The following is a 23,763-nucleotide window of genomic DNA, read 5'->3' as shown; positions in this document are numbered from 1 at the left end:
ACCAGCTTACTTCCAGCCTGGGCAACATGGCGAAACCTCATCTCTACAAAAAAACACCAAAAAAGGCTCGGCACTGTGGCTCACACCTGTAATCCAGCACTTTGGGTGGTTGAGGCGGGCAGATCACCTGAGGTCAGGAGTTTGAGACCACCTGGTCAACATGGGGGAAGTCCATCTCTACTAAAAATACAAAAATTAGCCAGGCGTGGTGGCATGTGCCTGTAATCCCAGCTACTTGGGAGACTGAGGCAGGAGAATCACTTGAACCCGGGAGGCGGAGGTTGCAGTGAGCTGAGATCGCACCACTGCAGTCCAGAAGCCTGGGCGACAGAGCAAGACTCGGTTGAAAAAAAAAAAAATTAGCCTGTTGTGGTGGTATGCAGTTGTAGTTACAGCTACTCAGGAGACTGAGGTGGGAGGATTGATTGAGCCCAGGAGGCCCAGGTTGTTGTGAGTCTCGATGGTGCTACTGCATTCCACCCTGAGTGACAGAGTGAGACCCTGTCTCAAAAAGAAAAAAAGTAAAAAATAAAAATTATCTTATTTATGGCCTCACTTCTTGCCGTGGAAAAACTAACTTATCTTTGCTTAACTCTCTAAACCTCTTTCTCGCTCTGTAATTTTCTGAGCAGTTCCTTCCTCTTCATTTATTCTTAGACATAGTTCCAGGTACCCTTGAGATTTGTCAGTATTCCTGTGATTCTTCAACCCATTGTTTATACAACACTAATTCCAAAATACCATTGCAGGGGGTTTGTGGGGAAGGTGGAGATGGCTAATGGGTACAAAAACAAAATAGAAAGAATGAATAAGACCTATTTGATATCACAATAGGGTGACTATAGTCAATAATAACTGTATATTTTAAAGTAGAAAATGTAATTGGATTATTTGTAACTCAAAGGATAAATGCTTGAGGAATAGATACCCCATTCTCCATGACATGCTTATTTCTCATTGCATGATTGTATCAGAACATCTCATGTACCCCATAAATACATACACCTACTGTGTACCCATAGAAATTTGAAAAAGTGGCTTTTAAAATTTTTAAATAAATAAATAGAATGTCGTTGCAACATCATCTTCTCAGCCAAGAAAAAGCTCTACATGCTAAAATCTGTTTGAATGTATTTACCATACCCTTACCTTTTTTTTTTTTTTTGAAACAGAGTCTTGCTGTATTGCCAGGCTGGAGTGCAAAGGCGTGATCTCAGCTGACTTCAACCTCCAACTGCCTTAGCCTCCTCAGTAGCTGGTACTACAGCCTTGCGTCACCACGCCCAGCTAATTATTTTTTTTGTATTTTAGTAAAGACCGGGTTTCACCATGATGGCCAGGATGGTCTCAATCTCCTGACCTCATGATCCGCCCGCCTCGGCCTCCCAAAGTGCTGGGATTACAGGTGTGAGTCACCGTGCCTGGCCTGTACCCTTACCTTTTTAAATATGGAGTTATAACCAGCTACATACGTCATCACATCTTTATATCATATTTCAGAAACTTTACATAAAATCTTTGGATATTTTTTAATTTTCAAGGAGTGCTTCACTGTTAATCTCTAAATGTTGACCTCTAGTTGGATGTTTAATTTTGGGATTTTCTCTCACAGCTTTATGGGGAATTTGCTGACCCATTTAAACTTGCAGAGTGTAAACTTGCAATAATTCATTGTGCCGGTTATTCAGACCCTATATTGGTGCAGACACTTTGGCAAGATATCATAGAGAAAGGTAAGTGTTCAGTTATAGGTATGTTAGCATTATGTAGTGACTTGGTGGAGGAATGCAAGTTGCTAGTAACTAATATAATGCAAGCTGCTAGTGGCTCATGAAAATTGTACATACCTAAGGAGAGAGTAAGTGGAAGTCACATGGGTATGGTGGAGGATGATCGTACAGAGAATGACCCAAGTGAATATCTGGGAGAATACTCAGTGAAAAGATTGTTTAATTTATATTATTTGTGCTGCCTTATAAAGTATACTGAGACACTCACCTCAGAATCTAATAACCAAGTATAACCTATTAAGACGTGAGACTATCTCAGACAATAACAGAAACACCAAATCTGTTAATCATATTAATGTGACTGTGTGTTCTAAAGTATTTTGAACCTTGAAACAATTAAATAGCCAATGTAAACATTTCACATTAAAAATAATTTGGGTTTCAAATGATATGTCTTTTTGTTACAGAACTGAATGACAGTGTGACATTGAGCTCCTCGGATAGAATGCATGCTCTTAGTCTCAAGATTGTTCTGCTTGGCAAAATTTATGCTGGCACACCACGCTTCTTTCCTTTAGGTAAGCTGTGATCTTAGGTGCAGTCATGTATTTTTCTGTTCTGATGGTTTTCTTCATTGATATGGACAAATAATGATCTTTTGAGTAAAATAAAGAGTTTCTTTGTTGCTATTTAGTTCAGCAGTTTAATTCTACTTATCTGGAAAGATTTCCAAAGAATGGCAGCATTTGTTAATGAAGAGTTGAGTATGAAACTTTCTGTGACTAACTTTCCAAGTTTATATATCTATCTAAGGATTGTGCTGACTGACAAACTATGATTATATTGTTGGTAACCCTATACAAGTTTCTGAAGAGAAAAGAAAAACTTGGTTGATGTTATTGTGCATAGGTAATCTGTGATTGATTCAACTGTTCTTTTTTATGTTGAGGACATGTTTTTCTTTAAAATAGCAAATAATTATGTTAAAACTTAGTGTTTGAATCCCTTTCTTAATGAGATATGGTGGCTATAATTTTTATATAAGGTAGCTAATTATGAGCTATTTACCAACCTACAAGTGTTCTCCTCAGTGATAAAACAATAGAAGCAACATAAATACATCCATAAAGTAGAATATTAAGTACTTTTGTGTTATTTGAAAATATTGAGAGATATGAAAATCCTCACAATATAACTTTTTTTTTCTTTTTTGAGACAGAGGCTTACTCTGTCGCCCAGGCTGGAGTGGAGTGATGCCATCTCGGTTCACTGCAACTTCCACCTTCCGGGTTCAAGCAGTTCTCCTGCCCAGCCTCCCAAGTAGCTGGGATTACAGGTGCCTGCCACCATGCCTGGCTAATTTTTTGTGTTTTTATTAGAGATGGGGTTTCCCCAGGTTGTCCAGGCTGGTCTCAAACTCCTGGCCTCAGGTGATCCGCTTGCCTTGGCCTCCCAAGGTGCTGGGATTACAGGCATTTACCACTATGCCCAGCCTGATTGTTTTTTCAAATGAGCATTCAAACTTATTTACAGACCATCTCTGACTTAGGGTCTATTCCCTCCAGACATAGTCAGAAATAAAATAATTTTATTCATACCCTTACTTCTTGTAGGTATAATATTGAAACGGTTCCCTTTCCCTACCATTTTATTGATCCTAAAAATAAAGAGAAATAAAAGAGCAAATACATACTTTATGTAAATGTTTATAAGTGTGTGAAACTGATACTTTTGATAGTTGTTTTAGAAAACACTGCATTGTGGGTGGGCATGGTGGCTCACAGGTGTAATCCTAGCACTTTGGGAGGCCGAAGTGGACGGATCGCTGGAGCCCAGGAGTTCAAGACCAGCCTGGGTGACATGGCAAAACCCTCTCTCTACAAAGAAAATACGAAAATTATCCAGGCATGGTGGCATGCACCTGTGGTTCCAGCTACTTGGGAGACTAGGGTGGGAGGATCACTTGAGCCTGGGAGGTGAAAATTGCAGTGAGCTGAGAACGCACCACTGCACTCCAACCTCAGTGACACAGTGAGACCCCATTTCAATAAATAAATAACACTGTATTGTACATAGTTCTTTTTGAGGAATTTTCCTTTTAATTCAGAAGTAATCATGTGGGCTTTGCATGGTGGCTCACACCTGTAATCTCAACACTTTGGAGAGGCAAAGGCAGGATGATTGCTTGAAGCCAGGAGTTTGAGACCAGCCTGGGCATACCAAGACCCCGTCTCTACAGAAAAAATTAAGATTAGCTAGGCATGGTAACACATGCCTATAGTCCTAGCTAATCAGGCTGAGGCAGGAGGATTTCTATGTTTATTTTTATATATATATATATTTCTTTTGATAGAGAGGGGATCTCATGATATTGTCCAAGCCAATCTTGAATTAGCCACGCCTAGCTAATTTTTTTGTATTTTTAATAGAGACAGGGTTTCACCATGTTGGCCAGGCTAGTACTCCTGACCGAAGGTGATCTGCCCACCTTGGCCTCCCAAAGTTCTGGGATTACAAGTGTGAACCACCACGCCTGGCCATAACTATGAATTTGGTTGTTACTGTTTATGATAAGACAGGCAGTTAAAAGTAAGAATGAGGCCACAGTTAGAACTATCAAATAAATCTAGGGGTGGGGCATTAAAAAACACATTTAATATTTCTGAAATCAGGATGCAGTTTCCCTTTTCTGAAAAGCTGTTAAATTGAGGAAACATATTTTTTCTTTTTTTTTTTATTATACTTTAAGTTCTAGGGTACATGTGCATAACGTGCAGATTTGTTACTTATGTATACTTGTGCGAGGAAACATTTTTTAAAGGTACTGATACTAAAAAAAAATTATCAGCGAAGTCCTCTTCATTATTGGGATTGTGAATGGTCTCTGTTTTCTTCTTGTATCTTTCTGAATTTTCTAGGTTCTGTAATTTTAATTTTAGGACATTTTCGTCATCCCAAAAATAAACTCTGTACTCATCAGTTGTCACTTCCCATTCCTTCACACCCTCCAGCCCTAGGCAGCCACTAATCTACTTTAAATTTGCCTATTCTGGTATATATCTTACTTTTATTTAAAAAAATTTTTTTTTCCTTTTAAGCTGAGAGTGATGGTGCATACTTGTAGTCCCAGCTTACTTGGGAAGATGAGGTGGGAGGATTGAGCTCAGGAGTTCAAGGTCAAGGCTATCATACACTGTAGTTGCTCCTATGAATAGCCACTATTTTTAGTCTGGGCAACATAGCAAAAAAAAAACCCCGCCCCAAAAAATTGCAATTGGATTTCAGAAGATATCCCCCTAGAAACTACTCAGTTATGAATAAGACCTACCTTTTAGTATCAAGAGCTAAAAATCCAAATTTCCAACCTTTTTTTTTTCTTCCCAGATTTTATTGTACAGTTTTTAGAACAGCAGGTTTGTTCTTTGAACTGGGATGTGGGCTTCGTAATACAGACAATGAATGAAATTGGAGTACCATTACCTAGACTACTAGAAGTTTATGATCAGTTGTTCAAATCACGGGTAAGGAAAATATTAAATACCATAAAATTATTTTCTTTAAAGTAACTTTGTAGATATAGAGTGGGGTATTTTGATTGTATTTTTGTATCTCATCACTTAGTCTAATTACACTTGGTTGAGTCTTGGAAATTATGCTTTAGACTTTTTAAACTGATAATGAGAGTTGCTTTCCTGTATATCATGATTAAAATGAAATATTATTTTTGAATATTAATAAACATATATGCTTTACTCTTGGTGGAAGAGGCTAAACTAAGGTGTGGGCTAAACTCATTACATTAAGAATCATCATTTGCTTTAAAAGAACAAGATTACATTGTATTTATTTACTATAACCTCATCTAAAATGTCAATGCTTAAAGATCCTTCTCACCCTGCTGAGCCTTATCAGACTATATGTTTTGTAATTTTTATGCTAAGGATAAAAGATCCAAATAAAAACTTTTCAAAGTAGATTGTGTCTTTTATAGTAGCATCATACAGTGTTTACAACATTAGCCTGTGATGGAGATGAGCAGGTAACTGTAGTATCTCCATCTTATATTGCAAAAAGACAAGAGCAGAGATGTTAAATAACCTGCTCAAGTCACATGGCTAGTAACTGGTGAAGCCAGACCTAGAATTAAGTTTCTGTTACTGCTAGTTTAGTCTCTTTATTATGTCAGACTAAATCTGCATAGGTTCAAAGTGAAAGTGGTGTCACAACCCATAGAAAGAAAGATTTTTCTCTTACCTCAGATTCCTAAGCAGGACATTTACATGCTGTGCAAAGTAGATTGGTATATCAAATATTCGTCTTAAGTAATATCATAGTGTTGTTAATTAATAAGTTTTTAATGTTTGAAATATTAACTATAATCAGATATATAATTTAGTAGCCATGTAATATTAAATGCTTTTTAATAGTAATAAGTTTTGCATGGACCCTGATGTCTACTTTAGTATAAATGATTTAAAGAATCAATTGACACAACTTGCCTCACATTTCATTACGTATATTTCTTCATAGGATCCATTCTGGAATAGAATGAAGAAGCCACTGCACCTTTTGGATTGTATACATGTATTATTGACAAGATATGTTGAGAATCCCAGCCAAGTTTTAAATTGTGAAAGGTACCTATGAATTAAATATTGGACTAGCAAAAGCTTTTAAATGCTTCTAATAAATACCTGGGTAAAAAATTTGAAGAGAAGATGGTAAGATATGGGAATTGTAAAGAAGTACAGGGAATATAAACTCTTGTGTATATTAGCAATAACTGTTTGAATGATATTGATCACCATGTATGAAAAATAGGAGTTTTTTCCATTTTCAGTCCTTGTCCTAAATTCTTTCTACAGCTGAACATAAATAATTTATTCGTTTCTTCTGCTTTAGATTAGTGACCTAGGACCAAAACATTTCAATTATGTCTGCGATATTATTGGCCTTTTAAGGGATATTCTTTTGAAAAAGTATTAGCAGGAATCATCTCTTACTGCTTTCTTCTCATTGTAAAAATCTTCAAATGGAACCCACCTACCCCCTAAGTTTTCTTTTTTACTTTATTTCTTATTTACTTAATCACATGATCTTTCCTCTTCTGTGAGAATTAAAGTTGCCAGAAGTTGGTGGGGAAGAAGTCCTTTAGGAGGAAATATTTGTAAATGTATAATTAATCATGTGTCTTTTTCTTTATAGGAGAAGATTTACAAATCTCTGCCTGGATGCTGTTTGTGGTTACCTTGTTGAGCTCCAGTCTATGAGCTCGTCAGTAGCAGTACAAGCCATCACTGGGAATTTTAAATCTCTTCAGGCTAAATTAGAACGGCTTCATTAATTACTGTGATATACTTTCATCCATTTTGTGATCTGTAAAATAAAAACTCAGCTGGGTCCAGATATCAGGTGTTCTAAATCTAAATGTAAGAACAATCTTAATGGAAGTATGTTTTTAATAAGTGGCTAACATCGGCCGGGCGTGGTGGCTCAAGCCTGTAATCCCAGCACTTTGGGAGGCCGAGACGGGCAGATCACAAGGTCAGTAGATCGTAGACCATCCTGGCTAACACGGTGAAACCCCGTCTCTACTAAAAAATTACAAAAAAACTAGCCGGGCGAGGTGGCGGGGGCCTGTAGTCCCAGCTACTCGGGAGGCTGAGGCAGGAGAATGGCGTAAACCCGGGAGGCGGAGCTTGCAGTGAGCTGAGATCCGGCCACTGCACTCCGGCCCGGGCGACAGAGCGATACTCCGTCTCAAAAAAAAAAAAAAAAAAGTGGCTAACATCTACAAATAGTACCTTTTCTAAATGAATTCTTTTTTATTACTCTTTTGTTTTTTAGTAATTGAGTGAAAAAACAATCGAAATGAGATTATTTATTATTTTAACGTAAGGATTAAAAAAATTTAGATGCTGTTATTTTGAATTGTACTGCGGGCAGAAATTTCGAATTTATATTATTCATTTTCAAGTTAGTCCAAGGATATTGGCATTAAAACTCCACTAGGCGGCCGGGCACGGTGACTTACGCCTGTAACCCCAGCACTTTGGGAGGCCAAGGTGGGTGAATCACAAGGTCAAGAGTTTGAGACCAGCCTGGCCAACATGGTGAAAGCCCATCTCTACTAAAAATGCAAAAAAATTAGCCAGGCGTGGTGGCAGATGCCTGTAATCCCAGCTACTCGGGAGGCTGAGGCAGGCGAATCACTTGAACCCAGGAGGCGGAGGTTGCACTGAGCCGAAATCTTGCCATTGCACTCCAGCCCAGGCAACAGTGCGAGACTCTGTCTCAAAAAATAAAAAACCTCCAAAGAGGCTAAGCAGATCCATTGCCATAATAGTGGATTCTAAAACTGTCCTTAAATAGGCAAATAACTGACTTTTTCAAAACTTTTTAGGTGTTGGGTTCACCCTTGAAAGAACTGTCCTCCAACAACTAGTTTTGTCAGTTAAAGCCCTTGAGGATTGATATATATACCTGGTTGTTTGAGCAGGTGATAAAACTTGTAACTAATGTTGTGTTATGAAAAGCTACACAGGGAGGTACTATTTTCCCTTAGTGTCTACTTGGCTCCTTGGCCTTGTGACTACTGATTCCATTAGAGTAGTGGTTCTCAAAGTATGTGCTCCAAACCAGAAGCATCAGCATCACTTAGGAATTTGTTAGAAATGCAGATTCTCGAGCCCCAACCCAGACCTACTGAATCAGAAACGTGGGGGATGAGGCCCCGCTTTCTGTGTTTTAACAAGTTCTCCAGGAGATTTTGGTGCATGTCAAATTTGAAAGCCACTGCAGTAAAGGATACTGCTGCCTTCTATAGTTTATGGATTGAACTCCCTATGTGGTTCCTCCTTCCCCATTCTCTGTGAATAACCACACACACGAGTTTTGCCCAAGGCACACTGTATAAAGCAAAACTGTTAGTATTGTACTTTTAAATTATTCTTTAACAAAATAGAATAACTAAACCAAGTGCTTCAAAGTAATAGCAACAAGAGAGAAGAGTGGGAATGACCAGAGCTAACAAAACACTCTATTCCTTTTTTTTTTTTTTTGGAGCCCGAATCTCACCCTGTAGCCCAGCCTGGAGTGCAGTGGTGCAATCCCGGCTCACTGCAGCCTCTGCCTCCCAGGTTCAAAGCAATTTGCCTGCCTCAGCCTCCCGAGTAGCTGGGATTGCAGGCATGCACCACCACACCCAGCTAGTTTTTGTATTCTTAGTAGAGATGGGTTGTTGGGGTCCGTGCCGGGGGTGGTGGAGAATGAAAGAACACACAAAAGACAAAGACACACAGAGAACATGGTGGCCGCACTCAGAGCCTCCGCCTCACTTTATTTATACCCCATAAACCCCACGTCAGCAGAAAGAATGCAATGCAAAACAAACTTTCTTTTCCCAGATGTAACCTTCTACTCAGTTCCTTGTTTCTATGCTCTTCCTTATCTGCCCGCCTTCTTGGCGCCTACGGGAGTTCATTAAAAGTTCAATTGGAGATACTGTCCTTGAGCCCTATCTATTCTCAGCACACCGTTTTCAAAGGCCCCTGCAATAGGTTTCACCATGTTGGCCAGGCTGGTCTTGAACTTCTGATCTCAAGTGATCCGCCCACCTCAACCTCCCAAAGTGTTGGGATTACAGGCGTAAGCCACCGTGCCTGGCCTATTCCCTTCTTGTTTTATGCTACCACAAATAATTACCTTCTGTTTATTGTAAGCGGTACATGTCTAACAATTTTTAGGATACATTTTGAATATATTTTTCCTTCCATTTTTGTCTTTTCCCAAGACCATAGGGTTGCCTTCTCTACATTTGTTCTCTTAGAATTCAGCTCCCTTTTCCCTATAATCTTCTAGTGTAGAATATTTAATAGAATGCCAGAATATCACTCAGTACTACTACCTCATTTTTTTTTTTTTTTGAGATGGAGACTCACTCTGTCACCCAGGCTGGAGTGCAGTGGCCAGATCTCAGCTCACTGCAAGCTCCACCTCCCGGGTTTACGTCATTCTCCTGCCACAGCCTCCCGAGTAGCTGGGACTACAGGCACCCGCCACCTCGCCCGGCTAGTTTTTTGTATTTTTTAGTAGAGACGGGGTTTCACCATGTTAGCCAGGATGGTCTCGATCTCCTGACCTCATGATCCGCCCGTCTCGGCCTCCCAAAGTGCTGGGATTACAGGCTTGAGCCACCGCGCCCGGCCTCAACTTGTTAATTTCTTAAGTTTAGCTTTTTTGGAATATGTAAAGTGAATGTACGCGATACATTAATTTTATACATTTAAAATTCTGTTATGTCTACTTAAAATGAAGGCCTTGTCTGAATGCTGTAATTTAGGTGTGACTCCGGTTCTGCTAGAGATACGAACTTCATTTTTGTTTTAAGCACATTTGCATACTAGCAATATGTTAAATATACTCCGCTCACAACGCTGAAAGTACGTGTTTTAAAAGGGCTGTAGGCTTCCATGGCTAGATGGTCTGTTAGAGTCAGAAATCTGAACACTGTCCTTGTATTCACACAGCATGCTTTGAGAGGTTTTGGGAATTCCAGCCGCACAACAGATGCTTGCAATACCTTTTGGTGGGTAAGATTCCTAAAAGAGAAGAAATTAGATCCCCTCATTTTTACCCTCTGGAACAGTGTTTCTAAAACTTTCACATTCAGAACAATCAGCTGGATAGCCTGTTATGACAGATTCTTGAGTTCCATCTGCAGTGTCATGCTGATCCTGGCAGTCAGTGAATCAGAATTGGAGTAGCATTTATCCACTGTATTAGTATACTTTGTACTTGGTATTTGTTCAACACATTGCTTTTTAAATTTTTTTTGTTTTTTGAAGACATGGGCTTGCCCTGGAGTGCAGTGGCATGATCTTGATTCACTGCAGACTCGAGCTCCTGGGCTTAACTCAGACCTCCCACCTCATCCTCTTAAATAGCTGGGACTACAGGCACATGTCACTACACCCTGCTAGTGTGTGTGTGTGTGTGTGTGTGAGAGAGAGAGAGAGAGAGAGCGAGAGAGAGAGAGAGAGACTGAGTTTCGCTCTTGTTGCCCAGGCTGAAGTGCAATGGCACGATCTTGGCTCACCACAACCTCCACTTCCTGGATTCAAGCAAATCTCCTGCCTCAGCCTCCTGAGTAGCTGAGATTACAGGCATGCGCCACCATGCCTGGCTAATTTTTTTTTTTTTGTATTTTTAGTAGAGACGGGGTTTCTCCATGTTAGTCAGGCTGGTCTCGAACTCCCAACCTCAGGTGATCCACCCACCTCGGCCTCCCAAAGTGTTGGGATTACAGGCCTGAGCCACCACGCCCAGGCCCCCTCCCGCCCCCCGTCCCACCTTTTTTTTTTTTTTTTTGTAGCCAAAAGGTCTCACTCTCTTGCCCAGGCTGCTCTCAAAACTCCTGGCCTTAAGAGATTCCCCTGCCTCAGTCTCCCAGAGTGCTGGGGTTACAGGCATGAGCCACCATGCCTGTTCATTATTTCTTTACAGTGACTATTATATATAGGCAATGTACAATTGGTAGAACATAGTCTATGAAGCAGTGCGTTAATTGTGGGCAGTGAAGAATCATTGAAGTTGTGAAATTTGTATTTTAAGTAGATCATTGTAGTATGGCAAAATGGTTAGGAAAGAGACAGCTGTTTTGACTAACTGTTCACGGTATTAGATACTGACTGTGATGTACATATACGTTCAGTGTTTTTTTAGGCGTACCTGAGTTATTCATTGAACACTTATCCACTAATCTCAAAAGTATTCCTCAGGATAGTCTCCACTCCTATCATTTTTCCTCCTATTCATGAGACAGAAAAATTATGACCATGGTACAGAGTTGTATCAAGGAAATGAAGAACTAGAACACTGAATTGAAAGGTTTTAAAAGGGTTCATAATTTCTTTTCATTTTCTATTAATGTCTTCATTTAAATTCTCTTAATAATAAAACCCTTTTTTCTAATATTTTAAGTCCTCCATTAAATCATTGAAACTCTTCTGAGCTTCATTTTCCTCATATATAAATGAGATTGAAGCCAAATAATAAAACTTTTAAAAATAAATCAAGGGCCGGGTGCAGTGGCTTACACCTGTAATCCCAGCACTTCGGGAGGCCGAGGCAGGTAGATCACCTGAGGTCAGGAGTTTGAGACCAGCCTGACCAACATGGTGAAACCCCGTCTCTACTAAAAATACAAAAAAGTTAGCTGGGCGTGGTGGTGGGCGCCTGTAGTCCCAGCTACTTGGGAGACTGAGGCATGAGAATCACTTGAACCTTGGGAGACGGAGGTGCAGTGAGCTGAGATCCCACACCAGGCTGAGATCTGCACTCCAGCCTGGGCGACAGAGCAAGACTTGGTCTCAAAAACAAAACAAAATCAATTTACCATGTGGGATCTGGGATCCCCATATATATTTTCAACCCACATTTGAAATGACCCCCTAAAGCACTTCTGTCAAAACAACCAAACCCGAACTCATCCCTCTGTCTCTGCCCTCTGCCCACTCTTGTTCTTCCTTGTTTTCTACATCTTTATTATCGTCTCAAATCAAAATATGAAAATCATTCAATTTTCTTCCCTTCAAAACCAGTTTTTCAGCAAGTCTACTGATATCCCCTGTATCTGCCCAATTGTCTCATTACTTTAGGCTTTCAGGGTTGATTAAAGTTACCCTGTTTGACTTGGATGCTTAAAACAGGTCAAAATGGTCTTCCTGCCTCTACTTTGACCCCTCCTTCATCTCTGTTTCCACACCAAGGACAGAGTGATCTTTTTAAAATCTAAATTTAGCCCTTGAGATGAAGCTTGAGCTTGAGGCATGCAGGGCTGGAGACACTGCAGACCCTCAACCCAGAGCAGTGTGAGGTGGTGAGCAGAAAAATGTAAAGGAAACAATAGAATAAAAAAGCTGGGGCTGGGCACGGTGGCTCACGCCTGTAATTCAGCACTTTGGGAGGCCGAGGCGGGCAGATGACCTGAGGTTGGGAATTCGAGACCAGTCTGATCAACATGGAGAAACCCTTTCTCTACTAAAAATACAAAAATGAGCTGGGTGTGGTGGCACATGCCTGTAATCCCAGCTACTCAGGAGGCTGAGGCAGGAGAATCGCTTGAACTTGGGAGACGGAGGTTGTGGTGAGCTGAAATGGTGCCACTGTACTCCAGCCTGGGCAACATGAGTGAAACTCCATCTCCAAAAAAAAAGTTGAGGCAGAGCCTGAAGAATTTGTAGTGGAAAAAGCACTGGGTCAATGTGCAGTGAATGGCAAGGTAGAGCATTTCCTGATGTGGAAGGGATTTATAGATGCTGAAAGTACTTGGGAACCTGAAGAAACTAGCTTGTCCAGAGTTACTTGAAACATTTAATTCTCAAAAAAGCTGTTAAAAAGATGGTACAAGAAGAAAATATTTACCTGACAATTGGATGACATTAAAATCAAAGAAGGAAAGAGATGCTGCAGACAAACCAAGAGACTTGATCCTGAAAAAAATAATTGGCTGTGCAGACAGCAGTGGAGAATTGATACTCATGAAATGGAAAATTCAGATAAAGCAGACTTGGTGTTAGCAAAAGAAGAAAATATGAAATGTATATAAAACTGGGCTCTTGCTTTTTGCTTTACTAGAAGAAATAATTGCATTCTAATAAAAATCAAGTTTGATATGTTCATTTTGAAAGTAGTTCGGGTTATGGCTGGGCACTGTGGCTCACGTCTGTAATCCCAGCACTTTGAGAGGCCAAGGTGGATCACCTGAGGTGGGGAGTTCAAGACCAATCTGACCAACATGGAGAAACCCCATCTCTACTAAAAATACAAAATTAGCCAGGTATGGTGGCGCATGCCTGTAATCCCAGCTACTTGGGAGGCTGAGGCAGGAGAATTGCTTGAACCCAGGAGGCGGAAGTTGCAGTGAGGCAAGATTGTGCCATTGCACTCCAACCTGGGCAACAAGAGCGAAACTTGGTCTCAAAAAAAAAAGGAAGAAAGAAAGTAGTTTGGGTTAATGACCCACCTCATCAACATGGTGAAACTCCGTCTCTACTAAACAATACAAAAATTAGGCCAGGCACAGTGGCTCACGCCTGTAATCCCAGCACTTTGGAAGACTGAAGTGGGCAGATCACCTGAGGTCAGGAGTTCAAGACCAGCCTGGCCAACATAGTGAAACCTCGTCTCTACTGAAAAATATAAAATTAGCCAGGTGTGAGGGCAGGCGCCTGTAATCCCAGCTACTCAGGAGGCTGAGGCAGGAGAATCGCTTGAACAAAGGAAGTGGAATTTACAGTGACCCAAGATGATGCCACTGCACTCCAGCCCAGTGACACAGCGAGACTCCATCTTGGGAAGGAAAAAAAAAATTAGCTGGGCATGGTAGCACATACCTATAATCCAGTTACTTGGGAGGCTGGCGCAAGAGAATAGCTTGAACCCAAGAGGCAGTGGTTACTGTGAGCTGAGATCATGCCACTGCACTCCAGTCTGGGCAACAGATTGAGACCCTGACTCAAAGAAAAATAAATAAAAGTAGTTTGGGGCGAGTCATTGGGATTTTGTTTTGTTTGCATCAATAGCACTGGTTGCCTTCAAGAAATGAAAGCTTTCTGTGGTTGCTTCCCTTATCAGAAAAGAATATTTGGTACGATGGTATATTATTTCCTCGGCATTAGAGAACAGCTTTTCTAAATGTCGGGGGAAATTTCCGTAGTCATTACTCAATTAGAACTTGTTATATACTTAAGAACCATTGTGGTTTGTGTGTGTGTGTGTGTATACATAAGATGGATATATAAACATTTTTCTTTTTTTTTTTGTTTTTCTTTTTTTTTTTGAGACAAAGTCTTGCTCTTGTCCCCTAGGCTGGAGTGCAGTGGTGCGATCTCGGCTCACTGCAACCTCCGCCTCAGCTCCCTGTTGCTGGGATTACAGGCGCCCACCACAACACCTGGCTAATTTTTGTATTTTTAGTAGAGAGGGGGTTTCACCATGTTAGCCAAGCTGGTCTTGAACTCCTGACCTCAGGTGATCCGCCTACCTCGGCCTCCCAAAGTGCTGGGATTACAGGCATGAGCCACCGTGCCCGGCCTTTTTTTGTTGTTTTGAACCGTTCACCAAAACAAAAAATCATGAGTAAGCCCATATTTCTGAGATGCCATCATTTAGAGGATTCTAAGAAATAAATCACTTCATGTTAAATTGAAAATTTTCCTGTAGTCATGACATTAAATAGATAATTCTTTAATTAATTGCATAATTTAAATTGGATATTTTTATTTATTTATTTATTTTGAGATGGAGTCTCGCTGTTTTCACCCAGGCTGGAGTGCAGTGGCATGATCCTGGCTCACTGTAATCTCCACCTCCTAGGTTCAAGTGATTCTCCTGCCTCAGCCTCCTGAGTAGCGGGGACTACAGGCGTGTGCCACCACACCTGGCTAATTTTTGTATTTTTAGTAGAGACAGGGTTTCACCATGTTGACCAGGCTGGTCTTAAACTGTTGACCTCAGGTGATCCTCCCACCTCAGCCTCCCAAAGTGCTTTGATTACAGGCATGAGCCACCGTGCCCAGCTGAATTGGATATTTTAAAAGCACCTGATATGGTTTGGCTGTGTCCCCACTCAAATCTCATCTTGAATTCCCATGTGTTGTGGGAGGGACCCAGTGGGAGGTAATTGAATCATGGGGGCAAGTCTTTCCTGTGCTGTTCTCATAATAGTAAATAAATCTCCTGAGATCCAATGGTTTTATAAAGAGGAGTTCCCCTGCACAAATTCCTTCTTTGCTGCCATCCATGTAAGGCGTGACTTGTTCCTCCTTGCCTTCCACCATGATTAAGAGGCCTCCCCAGCCACATGTAACTGTAAGTCCATTAGACCTTTTTCCTGTATAAATTACCCCATCTCGGGTATTCTTTTTTATTTAATTTTTTTTTTTTTTGAGATGCTCTGTCCCCCAGAGTATAATCTCGGCTCACTGCACCCTCTGCCTCCTGGGTTCAAGCAATTATCCTGCCTCAGCCTCCTGAGTAGTTGGCACTACAGGCCCCCACCAGCACGCCCAGCTAATTTTTGTATCTTTAGTAGAGACAGGGGAGGGGGTTTCACCATGTTAGCCAGGCTGGTCTCAAACTCCTGACCTTGTGATCCATCTGCCTTGGCCTCCCAAAGTGCTGGGATTACAGGCGTGAGCCAGGGTATGTCTTAGCAGCAGCATGAAAATGGATTAATATAGTAAGTTAGTACCAGTAGAGTGGGGCGTTGCTGAAAAGATATCTGAAAATGTGGAAGCACCTTTGGAACTGGGTAACAGGCAGAGTTTGGAACAGTTTGGAGGGCTCAGAAGAAGACAGATACCCTAAATCATCTCTCTCAAGTTCAAGGTTCCACAAATTTCAAGGGCAGGGGCAAAATGCCACCAGTCTCCTCACTAAAACATAACAAGAGTAATCTTTGTCATCTTTGCTCCAGTTCCCAAAAAGTTCCTCATTTACATCTGAGACTAGGTCAGTCTGGACCTTATTGTCCATATTGCTGTCATTATTTTGGGCAAAGCCATTCAACACGTCTCTAAGTAGCTCCTAACTTTCCCACATTTTCTGAGGAGAAATTCAAGCTGGCTGCAGAAATTTGGATAAGTAACGAGGAGATGAATGTTAATCACATGTCTCCAGGGCATGTCAGAGGGCTTCACGGCAGCCCCTCCCATCACAGGCCCAGAGGCCTAGGAGGAAAAAAATTGTTTCATGGGCCCAGCCCAGGGTTCCCATGCTGTATGCAGTCTAGGGAGTTGGTGCCCTGCGTCCTGGCCGCTCCACCCATGGTGAAGAGGGGCCAAAGTACACCATGGGCTGTGGCTTCAGAGGGTACAAGCCCCAAGCCTTGGTAGCTTCCACATGCTGTTGAGCCTGCAGGTGCACAGAAGTCAAGAATTGAAGTTTGGAAACCTTTGCCTAGACTTCAGAAGTTGTATGGAAATGCCTGGATGCCCAGGCAGAAGTTTGCTGTGGGGGCGGGGCCCTCATGGAGACTCTCTGCTAGGTACAGTGCAGAAGGGAAATGTGGAGTCGCAGCCCCCACATAAAGTCCCTACTGGAGCACTGCCTAGTGGAGCTGTGAGAAGAGGGCCACTGTCCTCCAGACCTCAGAATGGTAGATCCACTGACAGCTTGCACTGTGCACCTGGTGAAGCCGTAGACACTCAATGCCAGCCCATGAAGGCAGCCAGGAGGGAAGCTGTACCTTGCAGAGCCACAGGTGAAGCTGTTCAAGACCATGGGAACTCACCTCTTGCATCAGTGTTACCTGGATGTGAGACATGAAGTCAAAGGAGATAATTTTGGAGCTTTAAGATTTGACTGCCTGTTCAGGCGTGGTGGCTCATGCCTGTAATCCCAGCACTTTGGGAGGCAGAGGTGGGTGGATCACTTGAGGTCAGGAGTTTGAGACCACAGTGGCCAGCATTAAAATACAAAAAATTAACTGGGCGTGGTGGTGGGTGCCTCTAACCCCAGCTGCTTGGGAGGTTGAGGCAGTAGAATCGCTTGAACCTGGCAGGTGGAAGTTGCAGTAAGCCAAGATCACCCACTGCATTCTAGGCAGAGTGAGACTCTGTCTCAAAAAAAAAAAAAAAAAAAAGATTTGACTGCCCTGCTTGATTTTGACTGGATGGGGCCTGTAGTACCTTTGTTTTGGCCAGTTTCTCCCATTTGGGATCTGTATTTACCCAATGCTTGTACCCCCATTGTATCTAGGAAGTAAGTAACTTGCTTTTGATTTTACAGGCTCATAGGTGGAAGGGACTTACCTTGTCTCAGGCAAGACTTTGGACTGTGGACTTTTGAGTTAATGCTGAAATGAGTCAAGACTTTGGGGGACTGTTGGGAAGGCATGATTGGTTTTGAAATGTGAGGACATAAGATTTGGGAGGAGCCAGAGGTGGAATGATATGGTTTGGCCATGTCCCCACCCAAATCTCATCTTGAATTCCCATGTGTTGTGGGAGGGCCCCAGTGTGAGGTAATTGAATCATAGGGGCAAGTCTTTCCTGTGCTGTTCTTGTGATAGTAAATAAGTCTCATGAGATGTGATGGTTTTATAAAGAGGAGCTCCCCTGCACAAGCTCTCTCTTTGCCTTCTGCCATCCTTGTATGATGTGACTTGCTCCTCCTTGCCATCCACCATGATTGCGAGGCCTCCCCAGCCACTTGGAACTGCAAGTCAATTAAACCTCTTTCTTTTGTAAATTGTCCCATCTCGGGTATGTCTTTATCGCAGTGTGAGTATGGACTAATACAGTACCTAGTCAGAATCTATATCTATACATGTAGTCATAAACATAACGGTTTGTTTACAAAATTCCTGAAAGGAAAAACTGTATCACTGCCAACAACCTCCCCACCCAGAAGAGGAAACTAGACAAAGCCTGGTGTGTTTTAAACAAGACTAAAATGGACATGTAAAGATTCATCTGGTGAACCTTTTCTTTACAAAAAGTTGAAATCCCTGTGCTATGTTGATTCAATGGTCATGATTCATGGAATATCTGAGGCTCGGTTCATGGAAACCTAATCAGATGGTTAGAGATGGTTGTAGTTTAGGACCTGGAAGAATAAGGCTTTTATCTTAAACTATTGATCTGGATGTTTTTTCTTTATCCCTGCTCATTCCTTACAGTCTTTTCAATATTCGTTTTACTGGTTCACCAGAAGCCAGGAAAAATAAGTTTGTAGTAGTCAGAGTGTTATTCCAATTGTATATTGTTTATTGTGAATACTGGTGAACAGTGGTCAAGAAGTAGTTTTATATTCCTTTTATTTTTTATTTTTTGAGACAGAATCTCGCTCTGTCGCCCAGGCTGGAGTACAATGGCACGATCTCAGCTCACTGCAAGCTCTGCCTCCTGGTTCACGCCATTCTCCTGCCTCAGCCTCCCAAGTAACTGGGATTACAGGCACCCGCCACCACACCCAGCTAATTTTTTGTATTTTCAGTAGAGACAGGGTTTCACCATGTTAGCCAGGATGGTCTCGATCTCCTGACCTTGTGATCCACCTGCCTCGGCCTCCCAAAGTGCTGGGATTACAGGCATGAGCCACCGTGCCCCACCTATATTCCTTTTAAAAATGTAGCCAGGTATGGTGTCTCATGCCTGTAATCCCAGCACTTTGGGAGGCCAAGGTGGGTGAATCATTAGGTCAGGAGTTCGAGACCAGCTTGACCAAAATGATGAAACTCGACTCTACTAAAAAACACAAAAATTAGCCAGCCGTGGTGGTGGGCACCTGTAATCCCAGCTACTCGGGAGGCTGAGGCAGGAGAATCGCTTGAACCTGGGTGGCGGAGTTTGCACTGAGCCGAGATTGTGCCACTGCACTCCAGCTTGGGTGACAGAGCAAGATTCTGTCTTAAAAAAAAAAAATGTAACTTGAAATATACTCCTACCTTTTCCCTCAAGAAATTACAGATTCCTAGTGTGGCTTATAAGCACTGCATTGTAGTTGAGCAAAAATAAAAATAATAAAAGTCTCATGTTAGTTTTAGCAAAAGAATAAATTATTGGCCCTCAAAACTAAAATGTCCACGTATAGGCAACTTCCACCTGACTACATCCCCAGCCTCAATATTTTCAGGGCTTTCTCTAGCTCAGTTCCTCTCTTTTCATATCACTCTCCTCTTGCAAGTTGTCTACCCATGACTCCTGGAAGAGTGTGGGCAGTGTTACAACCTGTTAGCTGTAACCTGGAGATACAGTTAACAGAAAAGTCCTAGGAAGGGCTCTGATCAATGAGTCCAGCTTGAGTCATGGACTAGTCTTGGGGCATAGTGGTACAGGATCATCATGCAAACCATATGAAAAGGGAAAGAAATGCTTTCCTAAAGGATTGGATGCTGGGCATACATACAATCTCAGCTATGCACATCAGATGTAGTAGGCACCTCAGTCCACCTGCATTGCATACCATTCATTTACTGTGCTTTGATGAAAACTATAAGCTTACAGATCCAGGAAACTCAATGAACCCAGAGCAGAATAGACAAAAACACTACAGACACATCATAATCAAACTCTTGGCAACCTAGGAATAAAAGGGAACTTAGCCTGATGAACGACACCTGTGGAAAACATTCAGCTAAAAATCACACTTCATGGTGAAAGAGTAAATGTCTCAAATATGCTAAAAAGGAATGTCTCTGTTCACCACTTCTATTCAATATGGTATTGAAGGTCCTGACCAGTACAATACGGCAAACAAGAAAGGTAATGTAAGACATACGGTTTAGAAAAGCTTAAGTAAATGTGTCTTTTTTTTTTCCTTTTTTTGAGATGGAGTATCGCTCTATCACCCAGGCTGGAGTACAGTGGCATGATCTCGGCTCACTGCAACCTCTGCCTCCTGGGTTCAAGCGATTCTCCTGCCTCAGCCTCCTGAGTAGCTGGGACTACAGGTGCATGCCACCATGCCCAGCTGGTTTTTTGTATTTTGAGTAGAGACAGGGTTTCACCATGTTAGCCAGGATGGTCTCGAACTCCTGACGTCATGATCTGGCTGCCTTGGCCTCTCAAAGTGCTGGGATTACAGACGTGAGCCACTGCGCCCAGCCAGTAAATGTGTCTTCATTGACAGACATGATTGTCTATGTAGAAAATCCTATAGAATATACAGAAAATACTAGAACCAGTAACCAGAACTACTAGGACAAAGTTTAGCAATGTCACAGGATATAAGGTCAATGTACAAAAATCAATTATAATTCTATATACCAGCAACAATTAATAAAAATTTATAAAGTAATGATTTAAAGTGGCATCAAGGTCCAGGCATGATGGCTCACTCCCGTAATCCCAGCATGTTGGGAGGCTGAGGTGGGTAGATCACCTGAGGTCAGGAGTTGGAGACCAGGCTGGCCAACAGGGTGAAACCCCATCTCTACTAAAAATACAAAATTAGCCAGGCGTGGTGGCGCACCTGTAATTCCAACTACTCAAAAGGCTAAGGAGAATCACTTGAAACTGGGAGGCAGAGGTTGCAGTGAGCCGAGATCGGGCCATTGCACTCCAGCCTGGGCAACAGGAGCAAAACTCTGTCTCAAGAAATGTGTGTGTGTATATATATATATATTTTTTTCATAAAAAATAAAGTAGCATGAAGGCCAGGTACAGTTGTTTATGCCTGTAACCCCAGCACTTTGGGAGGCTAAGGTGAAAGGATTGTTTGAGCTCAGGAGTGCGAGACCAGCTTGGGCAATATAGGAGACCCCATCTCTACAAAATTTTTAAAAAGTTACCTGGATGTGGTGGCATGCACCTGTAGTTCCAGCTACCTGCAAGGCTGAGGTGGGAGGATCAACACTTGAGCTCAGGAAGCAGAGATTGCAGTGATCCACGATCATGCCACTGCACTCCAGACCGGGCAAGAGTAAGACCCTGTCTCAAAATAAGTAAATAAATATTAAGTATCATAAGGCTGGGCATGGTGGCTCACATCTGTAATCCCAGCACTTTGGGAGGCTGAGGCAGGTGGATCACCTGAGGTCAGAAATTCGAGAACAGCCTGGCCAACATGGCGAAACCCCATCTCTACTAAAAACACAAAAATTAGCTGGACGTGGTGATGTGCGCCTGTAATCCCAGCTACTAGGGAGACTGAGGCAGGAGAATCACTTGAACCCGGGAGGCGGAGGTTGCAGTGAGCCGAGATCGTGCCATTGCACTCCAGCCTGGGCGACAGAGCGAGACTACATCTCAAAATAAAAATAAAAATAAGTATCATTTAAAAATCGGCCGGGCGCGGTGGCTCAAGCCTGTAATCCCAGCACTTTGGGAGGCCGAGACGGACGGATCACGAGGTCAGGAGATCGAGACCATCCTGGCCAACACGGTGAAACCCCGTCTCTACTAAAAATACAAAAACTAGCGGGCATGGTGGTGGCGCCTGTAGTCCCAACTACTCGGGAGGCTGAGGCAGGAGAATGGCGTGAACCGGGGCCGGGCTTGCAGTGAGCTGAGATCAGCCACTGCACTCCCAGCCTGGGAGACAGGCCCGAGACTCGTCTCAAAAAAAAAAAAAAATCACTTAGCGAGACACGGTGAAGCCTCCTGTAATCCAGCACTTTGGGATGCCAAGGAGTGTGAATCCCGAGGAGGTCAGGAGTTCAAGACCAGCCTGGCCAAGATGAGGGCAGCTGCCTGCTAAAATATGCAAAACCGGTGGCGGGCGCCTGTAATTCCAGCTACTCGGGAGGCTGAGGTAGAGAATTACTTGAACCCGGGAGGCGGATGTTGCAGTGAACTGAGATCGCACCATTGCACTCCAGCCTGGGCAACCGAGCAAGACTCCATCTCAAAAAAAAAAAAAAAAAAAAAAATCATACAATGAGCCACCTGCAGTGGCTCACGGCTGTAATCCCAGCACCTTGTGAGGCAAAGGTGGGTGGATAGCTTGAGTCCAGGAGTTTGAGGCCAGCCTGGGCAACGTGGTAAAACCCTGTCTCTCTAAAAAATTCAAAAAAAATTACTAGGAGTGGTGGCACATGCCTATAGTCCCAGCTACTCAGGAGGCTGAGGTGGGAGGATTACCTAAGCCCAGGAGGTCAAGGCTGTAGTGAGCTATGATCACACCACTGGGTGACAGACTCTGTCTCAATAAAATGTAAAAAAGAAAAAAATCATAAAATATGAATAATTCCAACAAAACATGTGTAAGACGTACATACTGAAAAGTACAAGAGAGTGCGGGAAAAAATAAACCCCAAATGAGAAATAATACTGAGGGGCTGGGCGCAGTGGCTCACGCCTGTAATCCCAACACTTTGGGAGGCCAAGGCAGGCAGATCACGAGGTCAGGAGATGAGACCATCCTGGCCAACATGGTGAAAATTCATCTCTACTAAAATACAAAAAATTAGGTGGGCGTGGTGGTGCACACCTGTAGTCCCAGCTACTCAAGAGGCTGAGGCGGGGGAATCGCTTGAACCCGGGAGGCGGACATTGTAGTGAGCTGAGATCACTAAAAATACAAAAATTAGCTGGGCATGGTGGTACATGCCTGTAATCCCAGCTACTCGGGAGGCTGAGGTAGGAGAATAGCTGCAGTGAGTGGAACTCACTCCACTGCACTCCAGCCTGGGCAAAAGTGCTAGACTCAGTCTCAAAAATAATTATAATACATAATATATTTATAATAATCTTACAATTCAATAAGGAGACAGCCCCTACCCTTCCAAAAAAATGGGCAAAAGATTTGGCTACTTTGCCCAAGAAGATACACGGATGGCAATAAGCGCTGGAGAAAATGCTCAACATCGTTACTCAGTAGAGAAAGGCAAATTGAAACTTTAATAAGATGTGTCACTACACATCCACAAGAATTACTCATATTAAAAAGATTGGCCATTTCTAGCAGTGGCAAGGATGTGAAGTAACTGGAACTCGTATGTTGTTAGTTTGAATACAAAATAATAGTACAGCCAATTTGGAGAACGGTTTAGGTCCAACGCAGTGGCTCACACCTGTAATCCCAGCTACTCGGGAGGCTGAGGCAGGAGAATTACTTGAACCAGGAAGGTGGAAATTGCAGTGAGCTGAGATCACACCATTGCACTCCAGCTTGGGCAACAAGAGTGGAACTTCATCTCAAGAAACAAAAAACAAAAAAACAAAAAAGAAGGAAAAAAACCAGTTTGGCAGTTTCTTTTAAAGTTAACCATGTATTCATGTAACTCAGAAATCCCTAGTAATTTGTTACTAGATAGTTACTCAAGAGAAGTAAAAACCTATGTCCACAGAAAAGCTTGCACAATAACGTTCAGAGCAGCTTCACTCATACTAGCCCAAAACTGGAAACAATAACAATTTCCATAATTAGATGAATAAATAACAAACTGTGGTGTATTCATGCAATGGACAACCATGGCACAATAAGCAACAATATGTTAAGTGAAATAATTAAGTAACAAAAGAGTATCTGCACTATGACTCCATTTACCCACATTTCAAACAGAGCAAAAATAATAATAATAACC

General features: G+C 42.3%; 1 protein-coding gene across 2 annotated transcripts in view; it reads left to right on the top strand.

Annotated features, from left to right (window-relative positions):
* Positions 1-7,136, top strand: part of NUP155 (nucleoporin 155) — a 73,913-nt gene extending 66,777 nt beyond the window's left edge. For both annotated transcript variants that reach the window (XM_031666116.1, XM_031666117.1), the window contains 5 exons: positions 1,613-1,733; positions 2,198-2,308; positions 5,115-5,251; positions 6,261-6,367; positions 6,936-7,136. In XM_031666116.1, the coding sequence (XP_031521976.1) occupies positions 1,613-1,733; positions 2,198-2,308; positions 5,115-5,251; positions 6,261-6,367; positions 6,936-7,074 (615 nt within the window). In that variant the 3' untranslated portion in view covers positions 7,075-7,136. The remainder of the gene's footprint in view (positions 1-1,612; positions 1,734-2,197; positions 2,309-5,114; positions 5,252-6,260; positions 6,368-6,935) is intronic.
* The last annotated feature ends 16,627 nt before the right edge of the window (positions 7,137-23,763 follow it).

The sequence above is a fragment of the Papio anubis genome, chromosome 5 (assembly GCF_008728515.1).
Source record: "Papio anubis isolate 15944 chromosome 5, Panubis1.0, whole genome shotgun sequence".
Classification (NCBI taxonomy): Eukaryota; Metazoa; Chordata; class Mammalia; order Primates; family Cercopithecidae; genus Papio; species Papio anubis.
Note: the sequence above shows the minus strand (reverse complement) of the source record. Positions and strands in the feature narration are given on the sequence as shown.